At 38.6% G+C, this 26,649-nt stretch overlaps 1 protein-coding gene across 2 annotated transcripts in view; it reads left to right on the top strand.

Annotated features, from left to right (window-relative positions):
• Positions 1-25,888, top strand: part of LOC146333319 (AP-2 complex subunit alpha-2) — a 32,900-nt gene extending 7,012 nt beyond the window's left edge. Inside the window, exons 2-23 of one of the 2 annotated variants that reach the window (XM_084722076.1) lie at positions 815-883; positions 1,894-2,036; positions 3,983-4,176; positions 5,249-5,378; positions 6,990-7,091; positions 7,186-7,294; positions 9,235-9,385; positions 9,773-9,941; positions 11,520-11,657; positions 11,744-11,926; positions 13,544-13,641; positions 14,108-14,339; positions 15,887-16,051; positions 16,207-16,296; positions 16,454-16,590; positions 17,240-17,322; positions 18,034-18,123; positions 18,359-18,482; positions 18,576-18,692; positions 19,993-20,062; positions 21,840-21,974; positions 22,056-25,888. In XM_084722076.1, the coding sequence (XP_084578202.1) occupies positions 815-883; positions 1,894-2,036; positions 3,983-4,176; positions 5,249-5,378; positions 6,990-7,091; positions 7,186-7,294; positions 9,235-9,385; positions 9,773-9,941; positions 11,520-11,657; positions 11,744-11,926; positions 13,544-13,641; positions 14,108-14,339; positions 15,887-16,051; positions 16,207-16,296; positions 16,454-16,590; positions 17,240-17,322; positions 18,034-18,123; positions 18,359-18,482; positions 18,576-18,692; positions 19,993-20,062; positions 21,840-21,974; positions 22,056-22,133 (2,807 nt within the window). In that variant the 3' untranslated portion in view covers positions 22,134-25,888. The other variant, XM_084722074.1, reaches the window with a different exon arrangement.
• Positions 25,889-26,649: the final 761 nt, after the last annotated feature.

Below are 26,649 nucleotides of genomic sequence, written 5' to 3'. Positions count from 1 at the left end.
ACACTGTGTAGTGCGCTGGGGCACGGTTCGATGATTCATGTCTCAGTCCATTTGAAAAGATAGTCTGGAGAATGGTTTGTGTGTGCTTGGGCACAGTCTGCATCAGGTGTAAAAGTAACTGGACCAAAACATGGAAAAATCAAAATCTCATCCTCTAGCCTTAAGGCTGTAGAGGAAAATGCAGGAAGGCAGGCAAGAGGGTCATCGATAACGTCCAAAACATTAACAATAGCAGGCTTATTACTAAAGTCGACTCCATTGTATGAGATCTGAGATCTTACGATTGGCTTACGATGTTTTGTGGCCACGACATAAAGAAATATCGCCTAGTTGATGATGGGGATGTACTCTTCTTCAAAGTTGTGTTTATTAGTGGATCGCAAACCAGTTAGGTGCACACCGCTGCCGACTGTGTTGGAATGTGTACAAATACAAGTGTACTCGGGCATGAAACAACATTACTAGTTTGGATGATGACGGGCGTACCGACTGTGAAAACGCCCTTAGAAGAATATTTCTAGCACCTTGTTGAATCCTTCCTATGGACGATTCAGGTTGTTCTGGGTGAAACGGGTCCTACATAGTAATTGAAAGGTTTAGCCTGCCTGATAAAGTGGCCTTGTTGTTAATACAGTATCTCTGTGTCATGGAGCTGACCTTCATAAAAACAGATTTTATTATGATGAACACAGCAAGTGTAGTTTACTCCTCTCAGCTCATAAAGGAGCGAAGCAACATAAACAAGGAAGATGGATGGGTTGTTCAACTGATCACAGCAGTACCTAACATGCACAATATCTTCATCTGTTTGCAGGTAAAAGTAAAGAGGCAGAAATTAAGAGGATAAACAAAGAACTGGCCAATATCCGATCAAAATTTAAAGGTAGGTGAACTATCCTGACAAATTAGTCTAAACTTAAGGGTTAGAGAAACATTTTGTGACACGTTTTCCCTTTGCTGTTAATCCGTTTTACTAGTTCATCTTGTGACTGTGTCTCGGCTTTGCACCTTTTCAGTTTCTTCACAGTTTTTCAAGGACTGTTGCTATATTTGTCACTGTGAATGTGTCTGTCTTGATCTGCTGTTGGTGTTGTTGCCACCTGTTCCTTGCTGCCTATAATTAGTTTGCCCCCTGCCCATAGTGCCCGCTAGCATACTGGCCTATGTTCATTGTAGAATGTTCCCTATGTGTTCTCCTGTTCCTGCATTATGCCAACGTTTGACCGATTTCTTTGGTGGTGAGTATTTTCGCATGTGCCTGTCCTTTCCTTGTACATGAATTATGAAAGTTGTGGAAATCATTGACCTCACCGGCACCAAATTTAATACCGGAAAAGTATTGGGGCAAGAAGTTACAGGTGCTGTTCAACAATCCAACAAACGCGTAGTGTCAAGCACACTGACCCATTTTACTATTAGGCATTATTTACTATTTATAAAAACGTGAAAACTGAGGAAATAAAAAGTTGACCATAGTCGACTCCTTTCAAGAATTCTAAGAGTCACAAGAATGACCACAAATTGCATCAAGAAACATCCTTTTAAAGTGGTAACTTAATTTCTAAAGCATGAACCATAGTCTCTTACAGGACTTGGCCTGTAGTGCCAAGTCTGAATCAACTCTGAAAATCACAAAAAAATCAATACTTTATTCAGTCCACCCATGGATTATTTGGCTATAAAAACTGGGATCAGCTGAATCCCACCCAGCCTTTTCCTGCATTACTCACTAGTTTGGTATAAAGAGAACACATTCTTCAGTGTTTACTGTACTCACAGGGAAATGTCAGATCATTGAAACCACTATGATTCTAACTTCATGTAGACGTTGAATTCTATCTGTGTGTGTGTGTGCGTGTGGATGTGTGTGTGTAATTGCACATGTGTGGATAGGAGACAAGGCTCTAGATGGCTACAGTAAAAAGAAGTATGTGTGCAAGCTGCTCTTCATCTTTCTGCTGGGCCATGATATCGACTTTGGACACATGGAGGCGGTCAACCTCCTCAGCTCCAACAAGTACACAGAGAAACAAATTGTAAGTTTGTCTCAGATCTGTTGATCATTTATCATGCAAATATTTTGACATTCAGTCTTTCTCCTAGTATACTGCTCGTTCTTGAGAACTGGGACAAAACTGCATATTTAGGGTTTTTTCCATTTTTTTCCCCCAGCTATGTTGAAAAATATTTTTTAAAAAATCAAACTCTTGGCTATTAAACCTTGTAACAGGCCAACCTCCTAGTGAGTAAGTTTTTAATTAAATATATCTAACAGTTAACAAAATGTTACATTTTTTTTAATTTCAGACATTTAGTCATAGTGAGCAGCCTTTTTTTTAAGTTGCTTCGAATTCTTTCAAAGCTAATCAAAATACACATTTTTAATGTGTACTTATTTAGCTTTGATTTAAAAGGACTACAGAGTTGACATGTTAGGGGTGAGACATAGGGGTGTGTATCACACTGATTGAGACAGATTTGATATGTATCTCGATACATGTTCAACGATACGATATATGTCTTATAGATCTTTAAATGGCCAATGATTCGGTTCGATACGATTCAGCTCTGTCACAATACAATACGATACGTTGCAATACAAGATAATGCAGTGTGTCAGTCTTTATATTTTGATTCAATTAATGCTACATTTGTAGAGTGCTGTTAGTTGCCAGAAAAAATCCTGATAGTTTTATTAAATGTAGTAACAGTAGAGACAGAGAGGAGACATTACAGTGATGTTTATATCTTATTATGAGTCTCATATGTAAATGAGATCCTGTAGCCTAAATGAGAATCTGTCAAAAAACTTTAAAACTGTTTCAAATATCAGTATTTTTGCAGTAAGATGATGTGCTGCTGTGTTTCATATGAAGAGTGCTGTGGTTTTGATCAGTGTGGAGGAACAGTGAAGTGTTACCTGCTCTCACAGTGACATGACGTCTCTGTGGGTCAGACTCGTGTCTCTGTTCTCTGCTGTCAGACATGTTTTACATAAATGATCTGCAGCAGCGTTTCTCATCTTTCTTATAAAACCCAAACTTATTCTACACTTGCACGTTATGAAAGTTTGGTGGTGAGACACGGTACAATGTCACTTCTGTCGCTGTTTTCAACGCGGCCTGTTTTAAGTAAATGAAGAGGAGACACAGGAGAGGGAGGGAGGAGCGCTTGTTTTGTGTGATCGCGGCAGCAGAGACAGCGGGAGAGAGAAGGTTAAAGTTAACAGTGGCATCTCCCTGATGCCAAAAATGAAACGTCCTAATGAGTTGTATCGATATTCTAGTGCTGCATCGATTTGTTTCTGATTCATGTTCAGCTTTTTACCGATGCAGGGCCGTCTGAACCGATTCACTCGTATCTAACACATTAAAGTCCGATGCATCGGACGCATGAGTGAATCGTTACACCCCTAGTGAGACACATCTGATAGCAATAACCTAGAAAGTTTAGTTCAGTGCTTGAGCAGTATTCCCGCCTTTTTTAAACCAGGAAGTGAGACAGGGGTCCTTAAGGGTATAGCTTACCGTTTTTGTGCCTGATTAAATCATGTTTTTGTAAAAATCTGATGGATTTGACAAAAAATCTGGGACACAACTTTAAAGAGCCAACATTTTCATAAAAAATGATTTTAAAACAAAGACAAAGAAAGAGGATTATAATACCATATCAGTAGGTATTGTTAGTTTTCGAGTTTAGGCTTTTAACACACTTTTAAATTGTTTGAAGATGTAAATTCTCCAACAAACCAAAATATTTGATAAATTTTATATTTTCCATATATATATAATGCGTATATCATTAAAGAATACATTGCCAATAAACAGTTAGAATTAAAGTGTTGGTATTTAAAAGTTTAAAGTTTTTTTGTTTGGTTGGACATGATTTGTCCCAGTTCTCAAGAATGGGTGACGTGTATCTATTCAGTATATATGAAATAGTGCAATTGCACTCAAAACATTTTTCCAATGTCCTGTTTCAGGGTTACCTGTTCATCTCAGTGCTGGTGAACTCTAACAGCGACCTGATCCGTCTGATCAACAATGGAATTAAGAATGACCTGTCCAGCCGCAACCCCACCTTCATGAACCTGGCCCTGCACTGCATTGCTAATGTGGGCAGCAGAGAAATGGCTGAGGCTTTTGCCTCTGAAATTCCCAGGATCTTGGTGGCAGGGTCTGTGCAAAAACCTTACTGCATGTAGATTTTAACTGACTCTGTGTCCAACAAATAGCTAAGTTATTATTGCTCGTCATAAAAAAGCACTAGTAGCTGTGGGTTACAAAAACAAAATAAGACCTTGCCTTCATGAATTTTTTTGAATGAATGTTTTGTAGCAAAGGCAATTGCACATAAGATATAATTCTTAGAGTTTTCATTGTTTTAGGCCCAGTTTCCATTGGCATTTCTTCTACAATAGCTATTGCTATATTTGCATTCTGTAATTGGCTCTTAAATCATTATAGTTTTCATTGTAAGTGGTGCAGTCTGCCATTGCTGCACTGGATTCAAGTTGCCTTCACATGCACAAGGGAGAAAGCTCTCCCTTTGCTGTGTCAGAGAATGATATGCCCAGATCCTCACAGGCCTTAACTTGTATAATTTATTTTTCAAATGTCTAAAAAACTATTTTTGTTATTTTTCTATTTATGAAAGGTGACATGATGCATAAACTAGACTAGAAATCAGAAATCCGTGACCCCACAGGATTTACTGTCATATGCTTCTATTAGTTATCTTGACTGAGTAGGGCTGCTTGATTATAGTAAAAATCATAGTCACGATTACGTTATCAATTTTGATATCATGATTATTTAACACAATTACTCATTGACTTTAGAAACATCACACATTTATTGAACTTTTTGAAGCCCATGGCACATCAATCAAATATTCTCCAACTAATACAGATGTAAAATACTCATATTAATATTGTGATTGGTTTAGAATTTATTGCCCTGTGCTAATGTGCATTTATTCTGCTGTGGAAAAGGTGTTACATTTATTTGTTGAGGTCTTAAAAGTGTTCCATTTGCTCCAGGTGATTTGATTTTGCACAAAATTCTGAACTATTAAAATGCACTTACTGTTACTACTAGTAACCACAGGTGTTGCTAAATCCACCAGGACTGAAATCTTAAGGATTATGACTTTAAAATGTTAAATTAAGACTATGATCATTTGCCATCTGAATTGTATATGTACTGTATTATGATGAATGAAGCTTTATTGTGCTTGCTGTTATCAGGGACACCATGGACAGTGTGAAGCAGAGTGCAGCACTGTGTCTGCTACGACTCAACAGGACGTCTCCCGACCTGGTGCCTATGGGGGAATGGACAGCACGAGTGGTCCATCTGCTTAATGATCAGCACCTGGTAAGACTGTACCTGTGTCCCAGGTCCATACCACCTACTGACGCTGAGCATGTTTTGAGTATGTAGTTTGTTCAGTCTAGCCTGGGAACCAGACAGATCTGCAAGCTTATGCTTAATTTGCTCTGGCAGATCCGTCCGGCCACCCTCCCGTTCAGAGAGAGCTGCACCTGTTTGGCGTGTCTACTGGACGATTACAACTGTATATTTAATATAGGGCAGGCCTGAGACGACGACTGACAGATGAGCCTCTCTGGTGCAGATTTGAAAAGTCACATGTCAGTGACTTCACACATTTCAAGCACAACTTGAGGGCAAACAAGGGCTCATGAAACTCAGATAAACCTGTCAAACTAGGCCTGGGATACTCAACTTGCTTTGCCTGGGGGCCACTTTTGCAAACTGATAAGAGACCAGGGCCCAGTTAAAAAACAAACATTGATATTAATGCTACATATTAGATAAAATGATAAATTGTAAAAGACCCATAACTCATCTTTCTTTGAAATTCTTTTTTTTCAAAGTAACTGACTTATTAACTTATTAACAAAGTGAATTTGATGCAACCTGATGGATAAATCAGACATTTCACTGCATTAACTGTGTTTTTGTTGTAACATTTGAAAGAATTTATACATCATTTAACATAACTTCCATCATGCAAATGCTGACATGTTGGAATGATTGCTAAACATAAACCATAAACTGCTCCTACCAGGGACAGAATGAATAGCATATTTAAACTGTTTTAGTATAAAATACACATTTTATGGGATCTGAATTATCTTTGCCTCTGTGTAAATTTTGCTCCTCTTCAGCTAATAGTTGTCTTCCTCAGCATAGCTCACCATGTGATCCTATTGAAAGGCCATCATGCTAAGGTGAGCCTTTTCAAAACTGCTATCAGTTCCTCCTTCTGAAAAAAAAGTGTGAATCAATTTATTTTCATTGTGAAGTAGTAAATGATTGGAGGGCCACCCGCCACCCTATCGGGGCCCAGATTTGGCCATAGGTTGAGTGTCACTGAACTAGACAGTGCAGATCAAACATTAATCAGCTTGCATGTGTCGCTCAGCATTGTGTCACATGTTGCATTGTCCTGATTGGTCGTAGGTGTATCTAGTTTCATCCAAATTCATTTTGACCTGCACCCCTTGGAAATGAAAAGTGAACTGAGAGATCCAGCGATATGTTCACACTGGCAATGTAATGAAATAAAGAATCCTCAAAGCAGACAGCATGCACAAGAAATACAGTTGATTTTGAAGTGTGGCTTTGATACATTATCCTCCCACAATGCACTGCATAAAAGAAGCTGCTCACAGTTGATTGTGGGTGGTTATTTAACATTCAAAAAATAAATAAATATAAAAACATTTTGACATCTCTTTGTAAAGTTTAATAGCCGGTAGCTCTTCAAAGCTAACTGCTAGAAATGATGATTAGTATGTAGTACATAGAATTAGTGTGTAGTATAGATTTGGGACACTGTCTGTGTTGTTGGGTCTGCTCACTCTGTCTGATGTCTGTGCACCTGAAACAGGCCCAGGAAGATGAAATCTTGTGTCAGTTGATGTGTATTGTCTCTATAAAGGTGTTTCTGTCTGTTTTCAGGGAGTTGTAACAGCAGCCACCAGCCTTATTACCACTCTGGCTCAGAAGAGTCCCGATGACTTCAAAACCTCCATCTCGCTGGCTGTGGCCAGGCTCAGTAGGGTAAGTTATGTGATAACTTCATCAAACTGAGCACAAACTGAGAAAATCTGATTTCACCATCTGTTGATGTGTTATCTTGCTCTTCCTTGTCCAGATTGTGACTTCGGCGTCCATTGACCTACAGGACTATACATACTACTTTGTTGCTGCGCCGTGGTTGTCTGTTAAATTGCTGCGCCTGCTACAGTGCTACCCTCCACCTGGTACGGTACAGCTGTGTGTTTCTGTAAGAGAAATCATGATCCAGTATTAAGTGATTAGTGCAGCTTCATTACTGTTGACTGGTTAACGGAGGCAGCTGCGGTCACTGAAAAGTTTTGCATATTTATTACTTTCTATGTCTAGTTTGTCTATAATTTTTTCAAGGGATATTTTGGGGTTTGCCCCAGCAAAGTTGTGAGGCCCGGTGGCCAGTACTTTTCGACAGAGGCCAGGTGTCTTTTTTGTGGCAAGCCCAAGGCCGGTGTGTGCCAGTGACAGACTGATGGCAGCATTAAGGCAGGACCCTATAGTGATAACATAATAATGGCTTGAATTGTGGAATTGAGAATTTAAAAAAGCCATGACACAGATTTCTACAGGGCCCTACATTAAGTCAGTGCTAAACGCTGACTGGAAATTTGAAAATATTCAAAAATACATCTTCTGAAAATAAAATTCCCTGATGCTTTGGCCTGGTGGGGGTTCTATTTAGGCCTGTAGGGCCACAAGGCTTGCAGTACACCAGGGAAACCCTGTTTTAAGTAAACAGGAAAATATATCAACAACCACTCATAGTCCCCAGATGATAAATCCTCATTGGACTACTCCAGTTTTTGTAATTTATGGTATTTGCCCTGTCTGGTCAAATTCTCAGCTTTCTCCGTAAGGTGCAAGCTTTTAGCCTCCTGCAGTGGCTCCCTGTGGATTAGACAAAAAAATTTCATTGTTGTTGGTCTGAAGTGATTCTTAACATTTAGATCAGTTCAGTTATAAAAATGTGTAGCTGATACACTACATTAAAATTTTTTTCTAAATTATTTTGGTGTCAAAAATGTGTATTATAGCCTATGGCTATGGCTCAGGATGCCACATCTGAAGAAAAGACTCTGAGGAAAATGGAGAATTTAATAGCTGCAGCTCTAGTCAGATTTTTTTTTTTATCTTTTTTTGACCAAAACGGCTCTTTTGATAGTTTGTACATTTGATTAATATATGGTCATGAAGTACCTTGTGGTAGGGATTTGCAAATGTTTAATTACTGACTTTGGTAATCCCATTACCTTTCATCTAGCATGACCCTAAAGCTTTTGTCTCCATTTCAAAAATCAACCTTCCTTCAAGAGCTGAATCAACCAATCAGTGTGCTTGATGCTCTTTTCATAGGTTTGTAGGTACTTTAGGTTTAGAGTTTATGTGTGGTTTTGGAAAGGTATAACTAAACACTTTACAAAATTATTATTTTCTTTCTTTCTGACAGTAACATGGGAAGATCAATTTGAATCTCACGTGTCAAGTACACATTTTTTATTTTATTGTTTAACATTTGCTTACCAGATCTGCTAATCTCAGCAACCATAAACTGACAATTCCTTGCAGAGAACATCAATCGTGTGAACACTGTTGTGTAACAACCTGTCCTAACTCCACCCTAGATCATAGACTGTCCTTTAACATGTCTGTTCATGTACAGGTTGAGTAATCAAGGTACATCGTGTAAGTTAGACAGATATAATGATGTACTGTAGGTAGAGGTAATCTTTTCACTGTGGACAGAGTCAATGTATGTACCTCTACCTTCAGTATTTGTGCTAAGCCAGGCTTTAAAAGTAGAATGAAGTTGCATGAAGTGATTTTTGACACTAGATGGCACCAGAGTAGAAAAAGTAAAAGACAAAAAAAAAAGTGTTGACAACAAGCCTTAATATAAGATATCAGTTTTATCTCATTCTTTTGGATAATGAAGTAGCAAAAACATCCAACTATCCAACACCAACAACATGGGCCTTCCTCCACCTGTCATGTCTCTTCTTTTAATGTGACATATAGATTGATTTGATACATGCTTCATATAAAATATGTAAAATGAATCTCTTATACTAATAAGTTGATGAGTTAAAGTAAAGGCAAGGATGTGTTAAAAATGCGGCCTTTGTTGTTGCAGAGGACGCCGCACTGCGGAGTCGTCTCACAGAGTGTCTGGAGACCATCCTCAATAAAGCCCAGGAGCCGCCCAAGTCCAAGAAGGTCCAGCACTCCAACGCAAAGAACGCTGTTCTCTTCGAAGCCATCTCCCTCATCATCCACCATGACAGGTTTGTCATCTTCACTGTGACAAGTTTTCTGCTGGGCACTGAATTCCTGGAATATCAAGAAATTACAGCGGTTAAAAGCAGGAAATTCTGATTAATGTTCTAGGGAAATTTGCCATTGGGTCACTGACTAGGTTTTTAGCAAATAGTGCTCGTTTCCAAGATGACATGTTCTTTGTCAGTCCAGCTGTAGCATCCACCAGACTCTAACATTGAAATAAAAACACCAAGAACAGAACACTAAGCTACACTTTATCCTCAAACTTAACAGGACAAACTTGGCTGTCATTAGTTCACACCCTTCTGTCTGTAGCACTTGTGGATTTTTGGATGTTGAAATGTGTGTTGGCGTTTGGACTCTGCAGTTGGTTGTTGTGTCTTGTCTCTCAGTGAGCCCACCCTGTTGGTACGAGCCTGCAACCAGCTGGGCCAGTTTCTGCAGCACAGAGAAACCAACCTCCGTTATTTGGCTCTGGAGAGCATGTGCACACTGGCCAGCTCTGAGTTTTCTCATGAGACAGTAAAGACGCACATAGAAACTGTGATCAACGCTCTAAAGGTGAGTCCTTCACAGTTTGTGTGTATAAATAATCTAATATATACAGTATAAGTATGAATACTGAATACAGACGGTGATGTTTCTTTCTCTGTTTGGCTGAGCATCTTGCAGTGGCATGGATTTACATTAGTAGTTTGGTCAAATTTATTAGCTGCAGCGAGAGTGAGTAAGCGTAAAGCTTCCCAAGGGGCACTTTGGCTCGCAGACAGCAGTCAATAGTAGTAAATATTTAATACAACAATGAATAAAAAATGGCAATACATGTATTAGAACCGTAGTCAACCAAAGAAAATCTTGGTTGATGGAAATTCTGCCTGCTCTTCAAACAAATCGATCGATCAATGGGGAAAAAAATCCACACATTTTCTGTAGATTAACTAAATAGGCCACAGTGCACCGAGTGGCTCTCGCTGGGAGCCTAAATGGTGCTAATCAAAGTTACACAGTGTTGCCAGGCAAATCAATTCCTGCAGTTTGATCAAGTCTTTTTCACACGTGGCTATAGCGTGACCTGTCAGGCATCAAATACGGCCTGACTGATACTTGAGTTTTGGGTCCAATGCTGATGGTAGGGAGAAGAAAAATTAAAATGCAGTTTAATTAAAAAATAGAATAATATTGATCTATCAGCTGATATTCTTTATACAGTAGATAGAATATATACATAAACACATTTTTGCAATGATTTCTCAAATGTGGTTATCAAACACTTGTGATAAAGATATGTAATGGTTCTGACAAACATAATTAAATGTCTGCTGGGGTGACATTCTAGTGCATAACCTATGGAGGGCGCTAGATTGTTGATTGCAATGCAGCGGTTCTTTCTCCCATTCAAAACCTTTTATCCACTTAGCTCTTCTTTCCTGAGGCTGAGGGGGGCAATGAGGTGATTTGTGCTGCCTCTCAGTTAGTTTGGAGCCATGAAATGTTCAGTAAATAGTGTGTCACTCAGAAATTAAAACGCGTCAGGTCTACATGTCCCTCCCTGAAAATAATGGATGTCCTCAAGAAAAGATTGTCTGAAGTTAAAGTAACACTGGTGAATGTCCAACCAATGAGAATTTGGCGGGACAAGAGCATACTGACAAACCGAACCAGACCACCAACCAGAAGGTACCAGCCCTAACATGCATATACTGTATATACACAGTATAAACACTTATAAACACAAGTAAACAAGGTTAACACCAATGTCACTGTTGTCATTGTCGCTTGTAACCCAAACCATCAGCAGTGATCCAGTTTCAAGGGTTGCACGAAAGCTTAGATTTGAAGTTCAGTGACAGAGTCCTGTTCTTTGTGTTAGGTTTCTGTGAGAGAGAAAACGGAGGCGTTCCTGTATTTTGACAGAACCTCTGCATTCTTTTGAATTCCTCCCTTCCTTCTCCTCTTCCTCATCTGAACAGTCCTGCTTCTACTTTAGTACATTCTGTAGCCTTCCCCCAAAATTCACCGCTGGTATAGCAGTGTCTGTATAACAGGCAACAGTGGAATTTAAATAGCTGATTCAGCTACTAAAACCTGACAGAGACAGTTGTCATTTCATGTTTTCTGTTTTGTTTGTTTTCTATACAGACAGAGCGAGATGTGAGTGTCCGTCAGCGGGCTGTGGACCTGCTCTATGCCATGTGTGACCGTAGCAATGCCAAGCAGATCGTGGCAGAGATGCTGAGCTACCTGGAGACAGCCGACTACTCCATCAGAGAGGAGATAGTGGGTCATCAGTACAGGCTTGCACAACATGTAGTGCCTCTGTGTGGTGCTCTCACCCCCCTAAGCCCGTTGCTTCTCTTCCTCAGGTGCTCAAAGTGGCCATCCTGGCAGAAAAATATGCTGTGGACTACACCTGGTATGTGGACACCATCCTCAACCTCATCCGCATCGCTGGAGACTACGTCAGTGAGGAGGTGTGGTACCGTGTCATCCAGATCGTTATAAACCGAGATGATGTCCAAGGCTACGCTGCCAAGACCGTCTTTGAGGTGAGAATAGAGATGTATGCCGTCAGTGTCAGTGCACCCTCAGCATCTCCCTCATCAGTGTTATTTGTCTGGCAAACATTTTCATTTGGGCACCAAGAGGACCAATTTTGGGAATTAGCTCCACTAGTTACACTATGGAGGAATCCATATATGAGTTCAGTCACACAGAAAACTCATTTCACCAGTCATCCCCAAAAATAATGCTCACATGGGACTTTTGTTTTTTCTCTTTTTGGTGCACATTTCCAGTCCCTCCTCAGGTGCACAGGTTATAACATGCTGTACTGTATAGTACACCAACTATGACCTGAGCTGTTTCAGGCTTTTTTCAAATGGATAGAAACACTCATACACATCATGTACATGCATATATAAATACATGCAGACATAAATGGAATTGCACATGGTGATTTGTGATCCCTAGGTTTGTTGTGGATGCAACAGCTGCCACACACAGCTGTTCCCATCATGTTCTGTTAAAACACTTGAGCCACACGTGCAACAAGTGAGTCATTATAGAAGCTTAATGCACAGCTATTCAGCTGTCAAACATGTAGCTTTACAAATGTCAGTCTGTCTTAAGTGTGCAGTGTGTAGCACAATAATCTAGGGAAAAATAACATTGATTTAAAAGGTATTGAATCAGACTTTTCACAGATCTTAAATTGTGTCAGATTGGGACTGGGGGGTCAAATGTGGTGCAGCTGCAACAGCAGTAATGAGCCTAAAGTAAAAAAAAAAACAACAGCATTGCTTTCAGATCGGGGAAGATTGATGACTAAGTCTACAGAGTCGGGAAACGAGTAAGACCGCTTCCTAATAGTTGACTATATTGTTATTCGGTGAGAAAAGTTATAGTCAACCACGTTTTCATTTATTTGTTAGCTGGAGAAAAAACCCCTCCTCCAATTCCATTTGGGTTCTGTGCCTCCTCCTCAAGAGACTGTTGCAACATGGACCTTTTCTCTTGTAACACTGTAGTAACTGACGCACTGCCGCTAACTGAGCTATAGCTGCCATTAGCTAGTTAGCTCACACAATGGTCCTGTTAGTCTGGGATACAGCATCTGAGACTGGGTATGCAGTAACATAAGTGAGGTGATGTACAGGACTGTGACTTGGGATGATGCAGACGTGGTGGGTTCAGGTGGCGACGGGGGCATGAAGCAGATGAGGAGCGAGTCTGTAGCAAGCTAATTTCTAATTTCTATAGTATACATTGTCCATCGTGTTGATGAGTCCAAGAGTATTTTTAATGAGGTTCAAAGATATTTACTCCCGTGTTTTGGACCACAAGACTTCTGCGAGGTCCAAGTCCAGACACAAAACTGCTTTTGCTGTTAGTGCCTCAAAAAATATATATTTAAAGAATTAAATTAATATAATAAATGTGCAACTATTGGCTTTAACTAATTGCTAGTTGACAAGGAAAACCTGTAGTTGGGGAGCAACCCTAGGAACCAGTAAGGGATTGTATCTTTGTTGCTGGATCCACATGGACAGTGTTAGCTGGCTGGTTACCATCTCTTCTATTCAGACTTGTACAGATGATAGTGTTGTGTGCTTTCTTCATGTCATTCCTAACCCAGTGCCGACATGCCTTGTGAACACTTGCAGGCACTTCAGGCTCCCGCCTGCCACGAGAACCTGGTGAAGGTCGGGGGTTACATCCTGGGAGAGTTTGGTAACCTCATTGCTGGGGACTCACGCTCCAGGTACACACAGCATCTGCACAGTGCAATCCACTGCTCTGAAAAATGTTTGCACGAGTTTCACCTTGGCTCTAATATGCTATACTTTTTTCTCACTTTCATCCAAGTGTTATTCAGCCAACTTGCCACCTAGCAACGCTCACGGGATTGAAAAATGTTTCAAAGGGTTTAGCTGGACTATCTTTTCAGTAGAATTAGTTTTTACTGAAACTAGGACTGTCTGCATAAATAGATATGACCAATTGAAAATATGTCTTAATTTGTAAATGTATGTGATTTGGGTGAAACACACCTTTAAGCAACAGCTGCAGACACCAATATGTTGTCATAGTGTTGTTTACCAAAAGAAACAAACAGAAGAAGCGGAGATGAATCCAGTATTGTTCAATATACAAGGGAAATATTGACATAGCTGACCTGAATGTCAGAAGGTTTTACCATTTCTGTTTTGTGTCGTGTTCTCCTTCAGCCCTCTGGTACAATTCAACCTTCTACACTCCAAGTTCCACCTGTGCTCCGTTCCGACTCGGGCACTGTTGCTGTCGGCCTACATCAAGTTCATCAACTTGTTTCCAGAAGTGAAGACGACAATCCAGGACGTCCTGCGCTCAGACAGCCAGCTCCGCAACGCTGACGTGGAGCTTCAGCAGAGAGCTGTCGAGTACCTGAGGCTCAGCTGCATCGCCAGCACTGACATACTGGTTAGTGAATTATTTGAAGTATGTAACAGTCCACGAGTCTCACACACTCGGTTGTTCTGTGTCATTCTACCTGGGCCACCTATGTAAGCTATCATTCCATGTTGCAACCATGACAATGATTTCTTCTGTTAGGCAATACAAATATCTTTTAAGATGTCATACTGCTTCCCAACATATAATTCATATTCATTCATTGCCCACATTTTCATTGTTATCATTTGGTGTTTGTAGTCGTAGTTCACATCCACAATAACAGTTTTATTGTCATGGTATTGTCTGTGTATTATAGTGTAAAACCACTCCTGCTAACATAAGGATTAAAAAATAACTACATTCTTATGAAACTTTCAGGGAGAAACAGCTGTCATCTAGTAAATAAACTGATCATCACAATGACTGATGGAGTAATCACACTGTACAGTATCTTTGCAGTAATTAATCAGAGCAGCATGTTGCAAGTTGGGAAGCAAAGACAACAAAGACTGTCACAGTGAGGTCAGGATGAGGAAAAATGCAGGTCAATCACTATACTGTATGTTTGATAATCACCAGTAGAGCTGCAACCTGTAGTCAATTAATTGATTAATCAATTCATTCATTTGAAAAAGTATTTTGATAATCAGTTCTTTTTGAGTATTTTTATAAGGAAAAATACATTTGAGGATGTCACCATAGACTTTTGGAAACAGTGATCAACATTTTCACTATTTTATTCACAAAACAACTAATTGATTAATTGAGAAAATTATCAATATTGATCAGTATTGAAAATAATCAGTAATTGCAGCCCCAGTGAATAAAAGTGTCTGTATAACTGTTTTATTACATCTAATGTTTTTGGGTTGCCGACAAAACAAGACCTTTGAGGACCTCACCTTTATAGACCAAACAACTAATTGATTAGTCGATAATGAAAATAATTGTTATTTGCAGTCCTAATCACAAGCAGGACTAGAGTCTGAACAAGCTTCATCATCATCATTACAATTATTTGTCTATTTGTTTGTGGTGCAGTCAGAGTTGGTTCATCATTTGATGCCAAAAAAGCCAAAGTATGCTCCAACTTAAGTGCATGCAATTTTCAGAAACTGACAATCCCAAAACCACGCCCACTTCACCCAGTGATCGGTCAATTGTGTTGACATGAAAATGTGGGCAGTAGGTTTCTTTCATTCTTTACACAGTCACCTGTTTGTACAAATTAACACTTTAAATGTCCTCAAGAAAAGATTGTCTGAAGTTATGAAACATTATCCCAGTTTGATCCTTCACATCTGACATCCTGTCTCTGCTTTTGAGTGCAGCTATCTGGAACAACCATAAAAATTTTTGCCTTCAAAAAAGGCAAAGTGTTGTCAGACGACACGATCTCTAGTTTGTTTTGAGCATATGGTGGCATCAACAGTGTGGTACAAAATCATTATCATACTGTCCACGCCTGTCACACTGTCACTGTGGTACGTTGTTCTTTTTTTTTTTTTGCTCAGTGGTGGCAGTTGTCTGTGTTTCCCAGACCTAAAAACCTTGCTCTCTCTGTCCCTCCTCAGGCCACAGTCTTAGAAGAGATGCCTCCGTTCCCAGAGAGAGAGTCTTCAATCCTGGCCAAGCTGAAGAGGAAGAAGGGCCCCGGCAACCTGCCCGACATCGACGACACCCGGCGGAATGTCAACGGCAACACCGAGCACAGCGACAACACTGAAACCACAAAAAAGGTAACTTCACAGGTAGATATCGTTCATTACCGGTTTACAGCCTTTGCTTCCATTTTTTAACATTTCCTTGAGCTTAACCTTCACTTGTCCTTTCTGATCCCTTTCCTGTCTTCTTTTCCTTCTTTTCCTCTTTCCTTTGCTTCTTTCTCTATCAGTCTTCTCCTTCACTGGTGGCAGACCTTCTCCCTACCAACAGACCCCGCCCTGCCTCTTCTAGTCCCGTCATGCTCTCTGCTGGGACCATGGTATATTGATAGCTAGAAATAACACACAGTATAACATATTACAATATGCATTAACACTGGACTTGCAGCTGTTTTTGTCTGCTGTATTGAAATTTTGTGTTGTGCTCTTTGTATGTAGATACTGTGTTTTAAAGTTTTACTGTTGTTTCTCTGGCAGGGCTCCAGCCATCCTTTCACAGACCTGCTCAATCTAAACTCCCCCCCTGCATCAGGAGGCAGTCTGCTGGTCGATGTGTTTTCTGACAACATCACCACCACTGCACCCACAGAAGTGTCAGAGGAGAATTTCCCCAGGTGGGAGCATACCGAGAGCTGGAATGATGAAAGTAGCAGAGAAATAGAGGTTACAGCTGTTTGTAGGTAGTTACGCAAACTCTAGGGTAATCCACAATCCATTAAATATTAAAGGGACGCTCCAACAATTTAATGTTGCACTTTCAGAAAGTTGGATGACACACAAGAGACAGATTTTATTTTTTAAAAAAAGGTCAATATTCAAACTGTAGAGGCTGAAGTATTGTGACTTTTAATCTCTAGTGTGGGTCAAACTCTTAAAAACAATGGATCTTGCATTTCCTGTAATGGAGGTGTCTTTTATTAGACCATCTTTTGAACCTCTCCTTGTGACTTAAGCCACGTGTTCATTGAACAACTTGTGCTCTTTTACTTTGTCTGTCAAAGCACTTTGTAAACTAAGTTTTTAAAGGTGCTATATAAATAAAGTTATTATTATTATTATTATTATTATTATTATTATTATTATTATTATTATTATTATTATTATTATTATTAACAACGCCTGACCAGTTAGCTGAAAGTTTTGAAGAATATTCTGATAGTGTTACAGTTAATCCAACAACCAAAGCAAATGGGTACAAGTGGACACTTAAATATTATATAGGCTCTTATTGTAAATGTGTAATTGTGTGCTTGCAAATTCCAGGTTTGTTTGTAAGAACAACGGTGTTATCTATGAGAACCAGCTTTTGCAGATTGGACTGAAGTCTGAGTACAGACAGAACCTTGGTGAGCAGCTTTCTAATACTGTTTCTCTCCAGTATGATTGAGTTTTGCATTTGTGACTTTGGAAAAATTTCATCATGTGTGTGTATATATACGTAGTTTTTTATTTAAAATTATTCATATCTACAGTTTAAACATGTGTACAAGTCACATATTGAATCATTTTACATAGTTCCTCATTTACAAACTGTAAAAGGGTCTATAAGGAACAACAAAGGTTGTTCAACAAATGTACGTATAGAAGTACTCTTATCTTACATCTAATTAAGTTTGGCCTTTCCAGACTCAAGTCAAGAGGTATCCCAGTTTGTTTATCAAAGTAAGTCAGAAAAGGCATCCTGACTTTCTTGAACTTATTCTCTTTGACCGACAGAGGAAATTTTATCTTCTCCAATTTAAGATTAAACATGATATCCCTGATCAGTCTGGCATAGAATGGAAGTTTTGAGGTCTTAGACACTGGGCCAATGACACAGTAAAGGTCACCACATACACGTTTGATGGCCCAGCCTTCAGGTCTTACAACAACTCAATTAAAGGATATGCCTTCTGATAACTTTGCTCAAAGTTCATATTTTCAAATGGTACTTCAGATAGACTAGTGTTAGAAAATAATGAAAAAAATCAGGTGCAAAGTGTGTTGGATACTGGTGAGATGTGATTAGTTAAATAAAGAATGAACTCCAGCATAGTTTACCTGCCGTTGTCCCACAGGTCGCATGTACGTGTTCTATGGCAACAAGACTTCGACCCAGTTCCTCAGCTTCACCGCATCAGTGACCAGTCCTGACACACTCGGGGCTCATATCCTTTCCACTGCTTGGTAGCTGATTGTCCCATTCCAGCCCTCAGGAAGTGCTACACAAATAACCAAATCAACAAATACTACTATTTCTGAGGAGTAGTTTGCACCTCAGTTCTTGAGGACTGCAGTCTCTATTCAGTTAGGCACATAATGCTTTGTAAAGATGCTATATGTGTGCTGAGATGTATGTAGTGTCATTTAGGTGTCTGTAGAGTCCTTGACCACTGTCTCCACAGCTGAATGTCCACGCTAAGGCAGTAGACCCCATAATAGATGGTGGGGCTCAGATGCAGCAGATCCTCAACATTGAGTGTGTGTCAGACTTCACAGATGCACCAGTCCTCAACATCCAGTTCAGGTTAGTGTCTGAATGTGCTCTTTATTTCTATATGTAATTCTAAATGCTAAACTGTATTTGTTCATTTCTGTGTGTGTGTTTGTGTGTGAGCAGATATGGTGGAACTCTGCAGAACATCGCAGTGAAACTCCCTGTAATGCTGAACAAGTTCTTTCAGCCCACTGAGATGACATCCCAAGACTTCTTCCAACGCTGGAAACAGCTCGGAGCGTGAGGGTCCCTTTACGTTCTCAATGCACCGTTGTCCCATGGTTCCTTTCAGCAGTAACTGATGTGCCTGCATCTGTCTCTGTCACAGAAGACAGAAATGTCTGCAGTTTTCACAGGCAGATTTCTTTAACGACTTGAAATTGTGATCCATGCCATTGGATTATCATTGATCTGATTGTCACTATTTGTTATGTCTGTTTTCTGTCTCTTAAAAACACAATATTGAGTTAGTATTGTCATACAGGAGGTCAGCAGTAGCTGCTGTGATAAGAAGATCAGTGTTAATGGAATGTGCACAAACCTGTACTCTGGAAAAATGATACACATTTTGCATATAGAATTTTTAGGCAAGGTGAAGCTTCTCTATTTAAATATTCATTTAAATATGTTTACCTGCAGTGATGTTCAAACAAATTATCTTTAGTTTTTTAACTGCTGGTTAGATAAACGATTTGGATATATTAACTTAGGCATTGTTTTGTTTTTTTTCTTTCTTTTTTTTGATTATTTATAGACCAAAAGATGAATTGATTAATTGAAGAAATAATCAACAGATTAATCAGTAATGAAAATAATTGTGTGAATGCTGCCAGTTGCAGTAATTAAGAATTTTTTGTTTTTGCTAATAACTTGTGAACTGTAAAGAGTAGAAGAAAGATGTTCATGTGCTATAAGTCAGGCCTATTTTTGCCTACAAAAAAATTCCGCCATTTTGAATGATTTGATAAACACATTTTTTGCATTATTTATTTCATCCAATCCTCAGCAAAATTGTTACATACTTTGTTTTGATGACCTGTAAAAATCTTAGTTTGTTAGTTTTGTGGCTATCAAACATTTGCAGTTGGGTCTGATGCACTTAACTTGTCATAACTCTTAAATGCTAAATCAGATTGTGACCAAATTTGTGAACTGTTGTACATATGACCACATCATTTTCACACATTGGTGACATCTTTAGACGTGAACACTTCATGTTGGTATTCTTTCAGAAGCTGGGCTAATGAGTGGTGGCAGCAGCAGATGCAGCAATCACACATATTTTCTTCAACAAATCCAAGTATTCTAGTTTTAGTTTCATCCCTTGTTGGGTTCAGATAGACAGAAACCTGGATTTTTGTGTGTGTGTTTGTAGTTCAGTGGATTGTTCTTGGGTCTCATATAAATGCAAGTGACAAGTGTCACAAAAAATGAACAGAATGAGGTTTAAATAGTTTGTGTTTATTGCTATTTTTTTTACAGTGAATAATATTCTATAATATCAGGTTAAATAATGATCTTCTTTTCCTTCTCTCCTCAGTCCTCAGCAAGAAGTTCAGAAAATCTTCAAAGCCAAACACCCGATGGACTCGGAGGTTACCAAGGCCAAGGTAAGAAAAAAAAAAATCTGTGGTTCAAGGGAAACTGCTCTGCTGCAGAGACAGTCTGCATGAATGATTTGATGGTTTTTAGTCCTGACTTTGGTTGTTATTGCTCAACTTCTATACTTTCCTGCTGTTTTTAAATTAGTCATACATTTAGGAAAAGACATTTTACGTTTTATTAAATTCTCATACTAAAAGTTAGCCCGATATCAGACTGAAGTGTCGATTCAGTGAATCAATCGACTCAGTAGAGTGGGTGGATTCAGAGTTATGGACCCAGGATAATAAAAAGTGCACATCATTCTGAAAACATTTGCAGACAAATTTGTTTGTTTCTAAAATGACTTTATGAATTCATAGCAACTTGGAGATGCAGTTTTTATTATATTGCACTAAACTACAGATAGTGTGATGTATCTAATTAGTTCCCATGAGAAGAAAAAGTATCTTCAGAGTGAATGCAGATAGTTCAAGACAACTATAAATATTTGTTAGCGGACAGTCTTCATCAGCCAGGATGTAGAATCTGACAAAACAATCCAGACTAAAGGTCCATTAAGGCTGGACTTGTGTTTTACTGTCGTTGCCAGCATCTTCAGGAGAATCTAATCCCTGTCTTTGTCTGCTTAATGATAATTTGTCTTTAAAGGCATTAATTGATTATTGAATTAATCACCAATTATTTTGAGAATCGATTAATGGGTTTGAGTAATTTTTTTTTTTTTAAAGTCAAAATTCTGAGATTTCAAATTAGCCACATTTTCAACATATTACCCACAAATTTTTTGGTTAATTATGTGATAATTAGCAAGTACCCTTTTCATGTAGTGGGTGGTAATTACCAAGTAACATATTTGAAATGTTTTAGAAATTACCCTCATATTTCACAGTTAAGTATGTGATAATTTGCATGAAATTTGGTGGTAATTTGCAGGTAAATTCAGAAAAAAATTGAATATGTTGTTTTGTAATTACCACCAACTATATGAACATAGTACATGCTAATTAACACATAACTTGACCATGAAATCTGGTACTTTATGTGTTAATGTAATTAATTAATTAATGTAATTTGTGGGTAATTTCTTAGAAATTTCAAATATATTACTTGGCAGTTACCACCTATTTACCATGAATTTATGGGACCTGGAAATTGAAGCGTTACCTAAAAGGGTCAAAACTGATTATTTTCTGGTTTTGTAGTATGAATAACTGTATGCTTAACCGATTTTACTTTTAATGTGGACATGGAAGATTAGTCAATGGCTAAAGGAAATCTAAATCAAATCAAATCTATGACAGTAAAATGAGTGTCTTTGTGTTGTGGACAAAATAAGACATTCGAGGACATCATCTTGAGCTTTGGGAAGCACTCATCGGTATTTTTCACAGTTTTTTAGACTAAATAACTTAATCTGTGACTTGAGAAAATAATTGACAGATGAAAAAATGAAACTAATAGTTTGTTGCAGCCTAACTGTCTGCAACCGTAACAGAACGAGTAAGTGGAACTTGAGTCAAGATTGTTTCGTCAACTGCTGTTTCCAGAATGACCTGCAAGACTCATCTGTAAGCAGACATGGAGGAGAAGAAATCTTTCTTTTACAAGCAAAAATAGTAACTGTATTGTATAGTAGATGTTGTTGTTAAGTAGTGTTGAGGTACTGAAATGGTGCATAGAGACTTGGTCTATAATGTCCTGCTTAAACCTTTTTTTAAACATTAATCTGTACAAATAATCATGACTGATTTTTATATTTGTTGTGTGTGAATTCTTTCGCAGATCTTAGGTTTTGGTGTCGCTCTGCTGGACGGGGTCGATCCCAATCCTGCAAACTTTGTTGGAGCGGGAGTCATTCATACTAAGAACACTCAGGTGGGCTGCCTGCTCAGACTGGAGCCCAACACACAAGCACAGGTAAGGACACACACGCGCGCACACACATACAGATATTGAAGCATCATACAGCCTGTCTAAACGTGTCTGTTTCCTGTTCAGATGTACCGTCTCACCCTCCGGACCAGCAGGGACTCAGTGTCTCAGAGACTGTGTGATCTGCTCTCTGATCAGTTTTAGACTCCACACAGCACCAGCATCTTTACACCTTTACTCTCCTTTAGTCTCACTTTAGATTGGAATTGATGTTTTGTACAGTGTAAATTCTTTTTTTTTTTTTTATTTGATTTACTCGACATGTAAATGAAGTGAAATGTATTCTTCGCACAAAGCTTTACTAATATGTCACTGCCTTGTTCTGTGCGGACGCTGCAGAGAAGCTCTGAACGCTTCTCTGTCAGGTTCTACAGCTCCAGAGTTTTGAACATTTTTGATATTGTGTGTTGTTGCTGCTTGGGTACTGCCTTTCTAACTCGAACACGTTGAACAGTTGGTTCAAAAGCATTAATGAGATGGGGACAGGTACCCAAAATCAAAAATAGATAAGTTTCCTCTGGCTTGTAGTTTTATTTGTTCATCTAGATTTTTTTTTTGGTGCGAGTTTGAGAGTTTTGGAGAGAAGGACATCTCGACGGATGATATCTCCAAACCTCTGCAACTCACACCAAAAAAGTCTAGATGGATAAATAGCACTGCAGGCCAGGGGAAAAGTGTGTATTTTGGGGGTAAACTGTCCCTTTAAGTCGGATTGTGAGCTTACCAATGATCTCAACATTTAGGTCAGTTGTTCTGCGAGCGTTTCTATGAGAGAGAATTTATTCTTGTAGCGTTGCAAACAAATGTTGCACAGAACTGGGAAGCTTTCCTGAACTTCTCATCCATTTTGCACTTGTTAGGTAAAAAAAAAAATAGATCACACAAGTAGGTCAAATAGATTTAGACAAGAGAGTTTTGACTTTCATGTTAGAATTCTTACTTACTTCACCAGTTTTACACGTCTGTCATCTCAGGAGGAAAAGCAAAGCTTTGCATTGTGGTATTTTTAGCAAAAAAAAAAAAAAAAAAGACTTTTTGAATGCTTCAATACAATTTTGGTTCCGTTATGTGAATTTTTGAGCCACATTGTGCATCAATTTTACACGTAGAATTCAGACATTCAAATAAAACGATCAAGAGTTCACTGTAGAACACTAGGTAGCAAATGGATTTTAGTTTCTGATAGTGATGGAGTTGATTTAGTTTCCACACATTTGTGCCTGTGAACTTCTGTTACTGAAGAACAGACAGAGCCTTCAGAGAGACAAGATTAATAGTAATAATGATGATAAGTCTAAAGCACTGCTGCACTGTCACACTACTTTCACCTCACTGCTTTTATTCACACAGCACTGCCAAATTGCTAATATTTCTATATTTCAATAACATACAGTGTATTTTCTGTTTTATAAAATGTGCTCTTATCTTAATTCTTGATGGCATATTTGATTCTTTGCATAAAGCCTGGCTAAGTTGAGAAAAATCTTCCTACCACCACCTCTAAAGCAGTGTAAAAATGGTTTTACAGGTGGTTGTGTGTGACAACAAGACAGGAAGCCCAGAACCATCTCCTGGCTGCAGCTTCAGATTTAATTTACAGATGTGACAGTGATATTGATCCTGTAGTTTAACTCCCAGAGAGAGAAACCAAATCAGAACAGAAGAGTATTATGGTCATTTTGCATGTCAAGAATCAAGTCGAACTTTGGGTGTTATTCCCAGGCATAAGAAAAGAGAAATCATCGGAGGAGGATTTTTGAAATGGATTTATTTTTCGATTTTGAGAATAACGTCAAAAGTTGAAATACAAGTTTGAGAATAAAGTTTAAAAAACTTTCCTCCTAATTCATTTTTTCTTATGCCAGGCACTAATATGGAAAGTTCAACAATTCTCAAACTGCAAAGTTAAAAAAAATCTTCCTCTCTCATTTTTTCCCTTTTGCATTAATAAGTCTTTGCATCTTGTTTAAGGCTTTGGCTAATTCCTGAATAAGGGTACGTTAATCTGGACCTGTGACGTGTAATCTTACCAAATCGCTGCCATATTTTGACAGAGGCTATGGGCCAAGATTATGGACAAGAGTAATAATAAGTCAAAAACACTGCTGCACTGTCACACTACTTTCACTGTAAATGCTTTCATTCACTCAGCACTGCCAAACTGCTAATATTTCTATATTTCAGTTACATATGGTGAATTTTCTGTTTTATAAAGTGTACTCTTATTTTAATCCTTGATGACATATTTGATGCTTGGCATAAAGACTGGCTGAGGTAGAAACCTATTTACCACAAAGTCTGAAGCAGAGTAAAAACACAAATCACAGTTTTACAGGAGGGTTGTGTGAGACAGCACCACTCCAAGAAATAATTGTGCCTGACCAAGAAATAGTCAGAAGCGTCTCCTGGCTGTAGCTTCACATTTCACTGACAGATATGAGTCATTGTTTCCAGATGTGCAACAATTATCATGTTTGTACCACAATTTTAACACTGTACGATAATAATTCCAAAAAAGGCGGAATGTACGATTTTTGTAAAAATATGAATTTCAAAGTTGCAGTATGATGCTGCTGTATTTTGCATCTGGTGACACTGATAAGAGTGAGATTGATTCTGTTGTCTTAACTCTCGACAAGAAAGCACACAAGTACGGAAGAGTGTTAGGACCAGGCATGAGGAAAAAAATAATTTTGCTTTTTTGTATTTTGAAAATGAAGTTCAAAATTGAGGAAGAAGTTGAAATACCACGTTGACAATAAAGTCAAACTTTTTCTTGACATTTCGACTGTCCTCAAAATAAATGAATAAATAAATTGTTAGATTCATTCGTTCATCAGTCTGACGCTTCATTCTGATACTTCAAATGTAAAAAAAATCCTCCTCTAATTGTTTGCTTTATTCCTGGCCCTAATACTCTTCTGTAAGTAAACAGATGTACCAAAATATCAAATATTCTTGAAAGAAATATTGATCCAAATTAGTCAGAAGAGTTTAAGTATAAATGTAAAGAATGTCAGAATAGATCTTTACATTGCGTTAAAGGCTTTGGCTGTTCATGAATAAGGGTACGTTCATCTGCACCTGAGAAGATTTACTGTGACCATGTTTTATTCAGTGGCTATGGGCCCATAACCATTTATAAGGTTTCATATTATTTTTAAGGGTGAGTTCACCCCAAAATCAAAAATATATCATTTTCTCCTGGCCTGTATTTCTGTTTGTCCATCTAGACCATCTTTTGGTGTGAGTTGTAGAGTTGGAGGTATCAGCTGGAGAGATGTCTGCCTTTTGCGGTTTGTGGTGTTCAAAGCTACATTTAAATTATTCAAAACCAGATTCTCTCTCTAAATATCATGACCTGCTTACTCAAGATGATCCACACACCTTTTGAGCAGTTTGATGTAGGCACTACTTTTTCTCTAGAAGACAGGAAGAGGGTCTGAAAGAGACTGATGTCTCTACGGTCGATATCTCCAAGATTCTGCAGCTCACACCAAAAAAATCTAGATGGGTAAATAGCACTACAGGTCAGGGGAAAATATGTGTTTTTTTTATTTAGGGGTGAGCTGTCCCTTATAGACCAGTGGACTCGACCCTTGTGGAAGTCTTGAGATGACCTGTTTACTGTAGTCAGGCCAGGAGCTCGTAGCTCTGTTCCAGATGGCTAACCAGCCCAGTGTCACTGTGTGCCTTCTGTGTTTTTATCTGTCAAGGAGTGAAATTTCGCTGATGATGAATAGAACAAAGTACAGCTGTAAATGACCACTTGACAATAAGCACTGATGTTCTTTCCAGCCTGTTTTGGATGCAGCACTGTGGGAAAAGTCAAATGTCTACATGTGTAATGTCAAAGACGTTACTCAGAGATACAAAGCCAAAAAGAAATGGTACCCGAATCTGCACTAACTTATGGGCCTTTTTTTTTTTTTTTAGCATCTTTCAGCTCTTTACTGTGGTCTTACGCCTGCAGCTGAGCTGTTCCCTGCTCTCAAAGTCATTTCAAGATGCAGCTGTTATCAGCAAAAAAAGCTGTGATAAGCCCACCTGCCCAGCTCTTAACAGCAGACAGACAAAGGTAGCTAGCTAACTGTCTAACCAGCTGGACACATGGATGAGCATTTTAGCCACATTTCCCCTCAAGAATTGAGGGGAACAGAGCTTAGAGAATTACAAATATTTAGCCTGGTTGCTGGAAACACGACACCCAGTAAAAACTGAAGTTGCTCAGAATTTGCTGAATGTGTAAGTAAGCTACTGTTTGCTCACAAATCTGCCTTTTCAGGGTCTTTATATGGTGATTTGTCAATTTTGTGACCATAACTACCTAGATCCTGTAAGTCACTATAATGTGAAATTTACTTGGTGTCTGAAAATATTCTTGAAATAGTTATCAGAATTGGAATCGCTTTATTTGCCAAATGTACAAAGTACACAGGAATTTGACTTGGTGATACCACACAGTGGTACAAGAAAAGATAAAAGATTAAAGAGACTGACTTAAAGGATTAAAAAGTTAAGTTAAATACAAGAATTATGTACACATAGGAATACTGTACAAATTGAAAATAAAGGTATGAATATGATAGGAATAGTCACAAGTACAGTATGAGTTAATAAGTATAGAAGAGTTTATAAATTTAGAAATAAGTCTGATGGT

This window comes from Lutjanus erythropterus, chromosome 1 (genome assembly GCF_056507025.1).
Source record: "Lutjanus erythropterus isolate fLutEry1 chromosome 1, fLutEry1.hap2, whole genome shotgun sequence".
Classification (NCBI taxonomy): domain Eukaryota; kingdom Metazoa; phylum Chordata; class Actinopteri; order Lutjaniformes; family Lutjanidae; genus Lutjanus; species Lutjanus erythropterus.
Note: the sequence above shows the minus strand (reverse complement) of the source record. Positions and strands in the feature narration are given on the sequence as shown.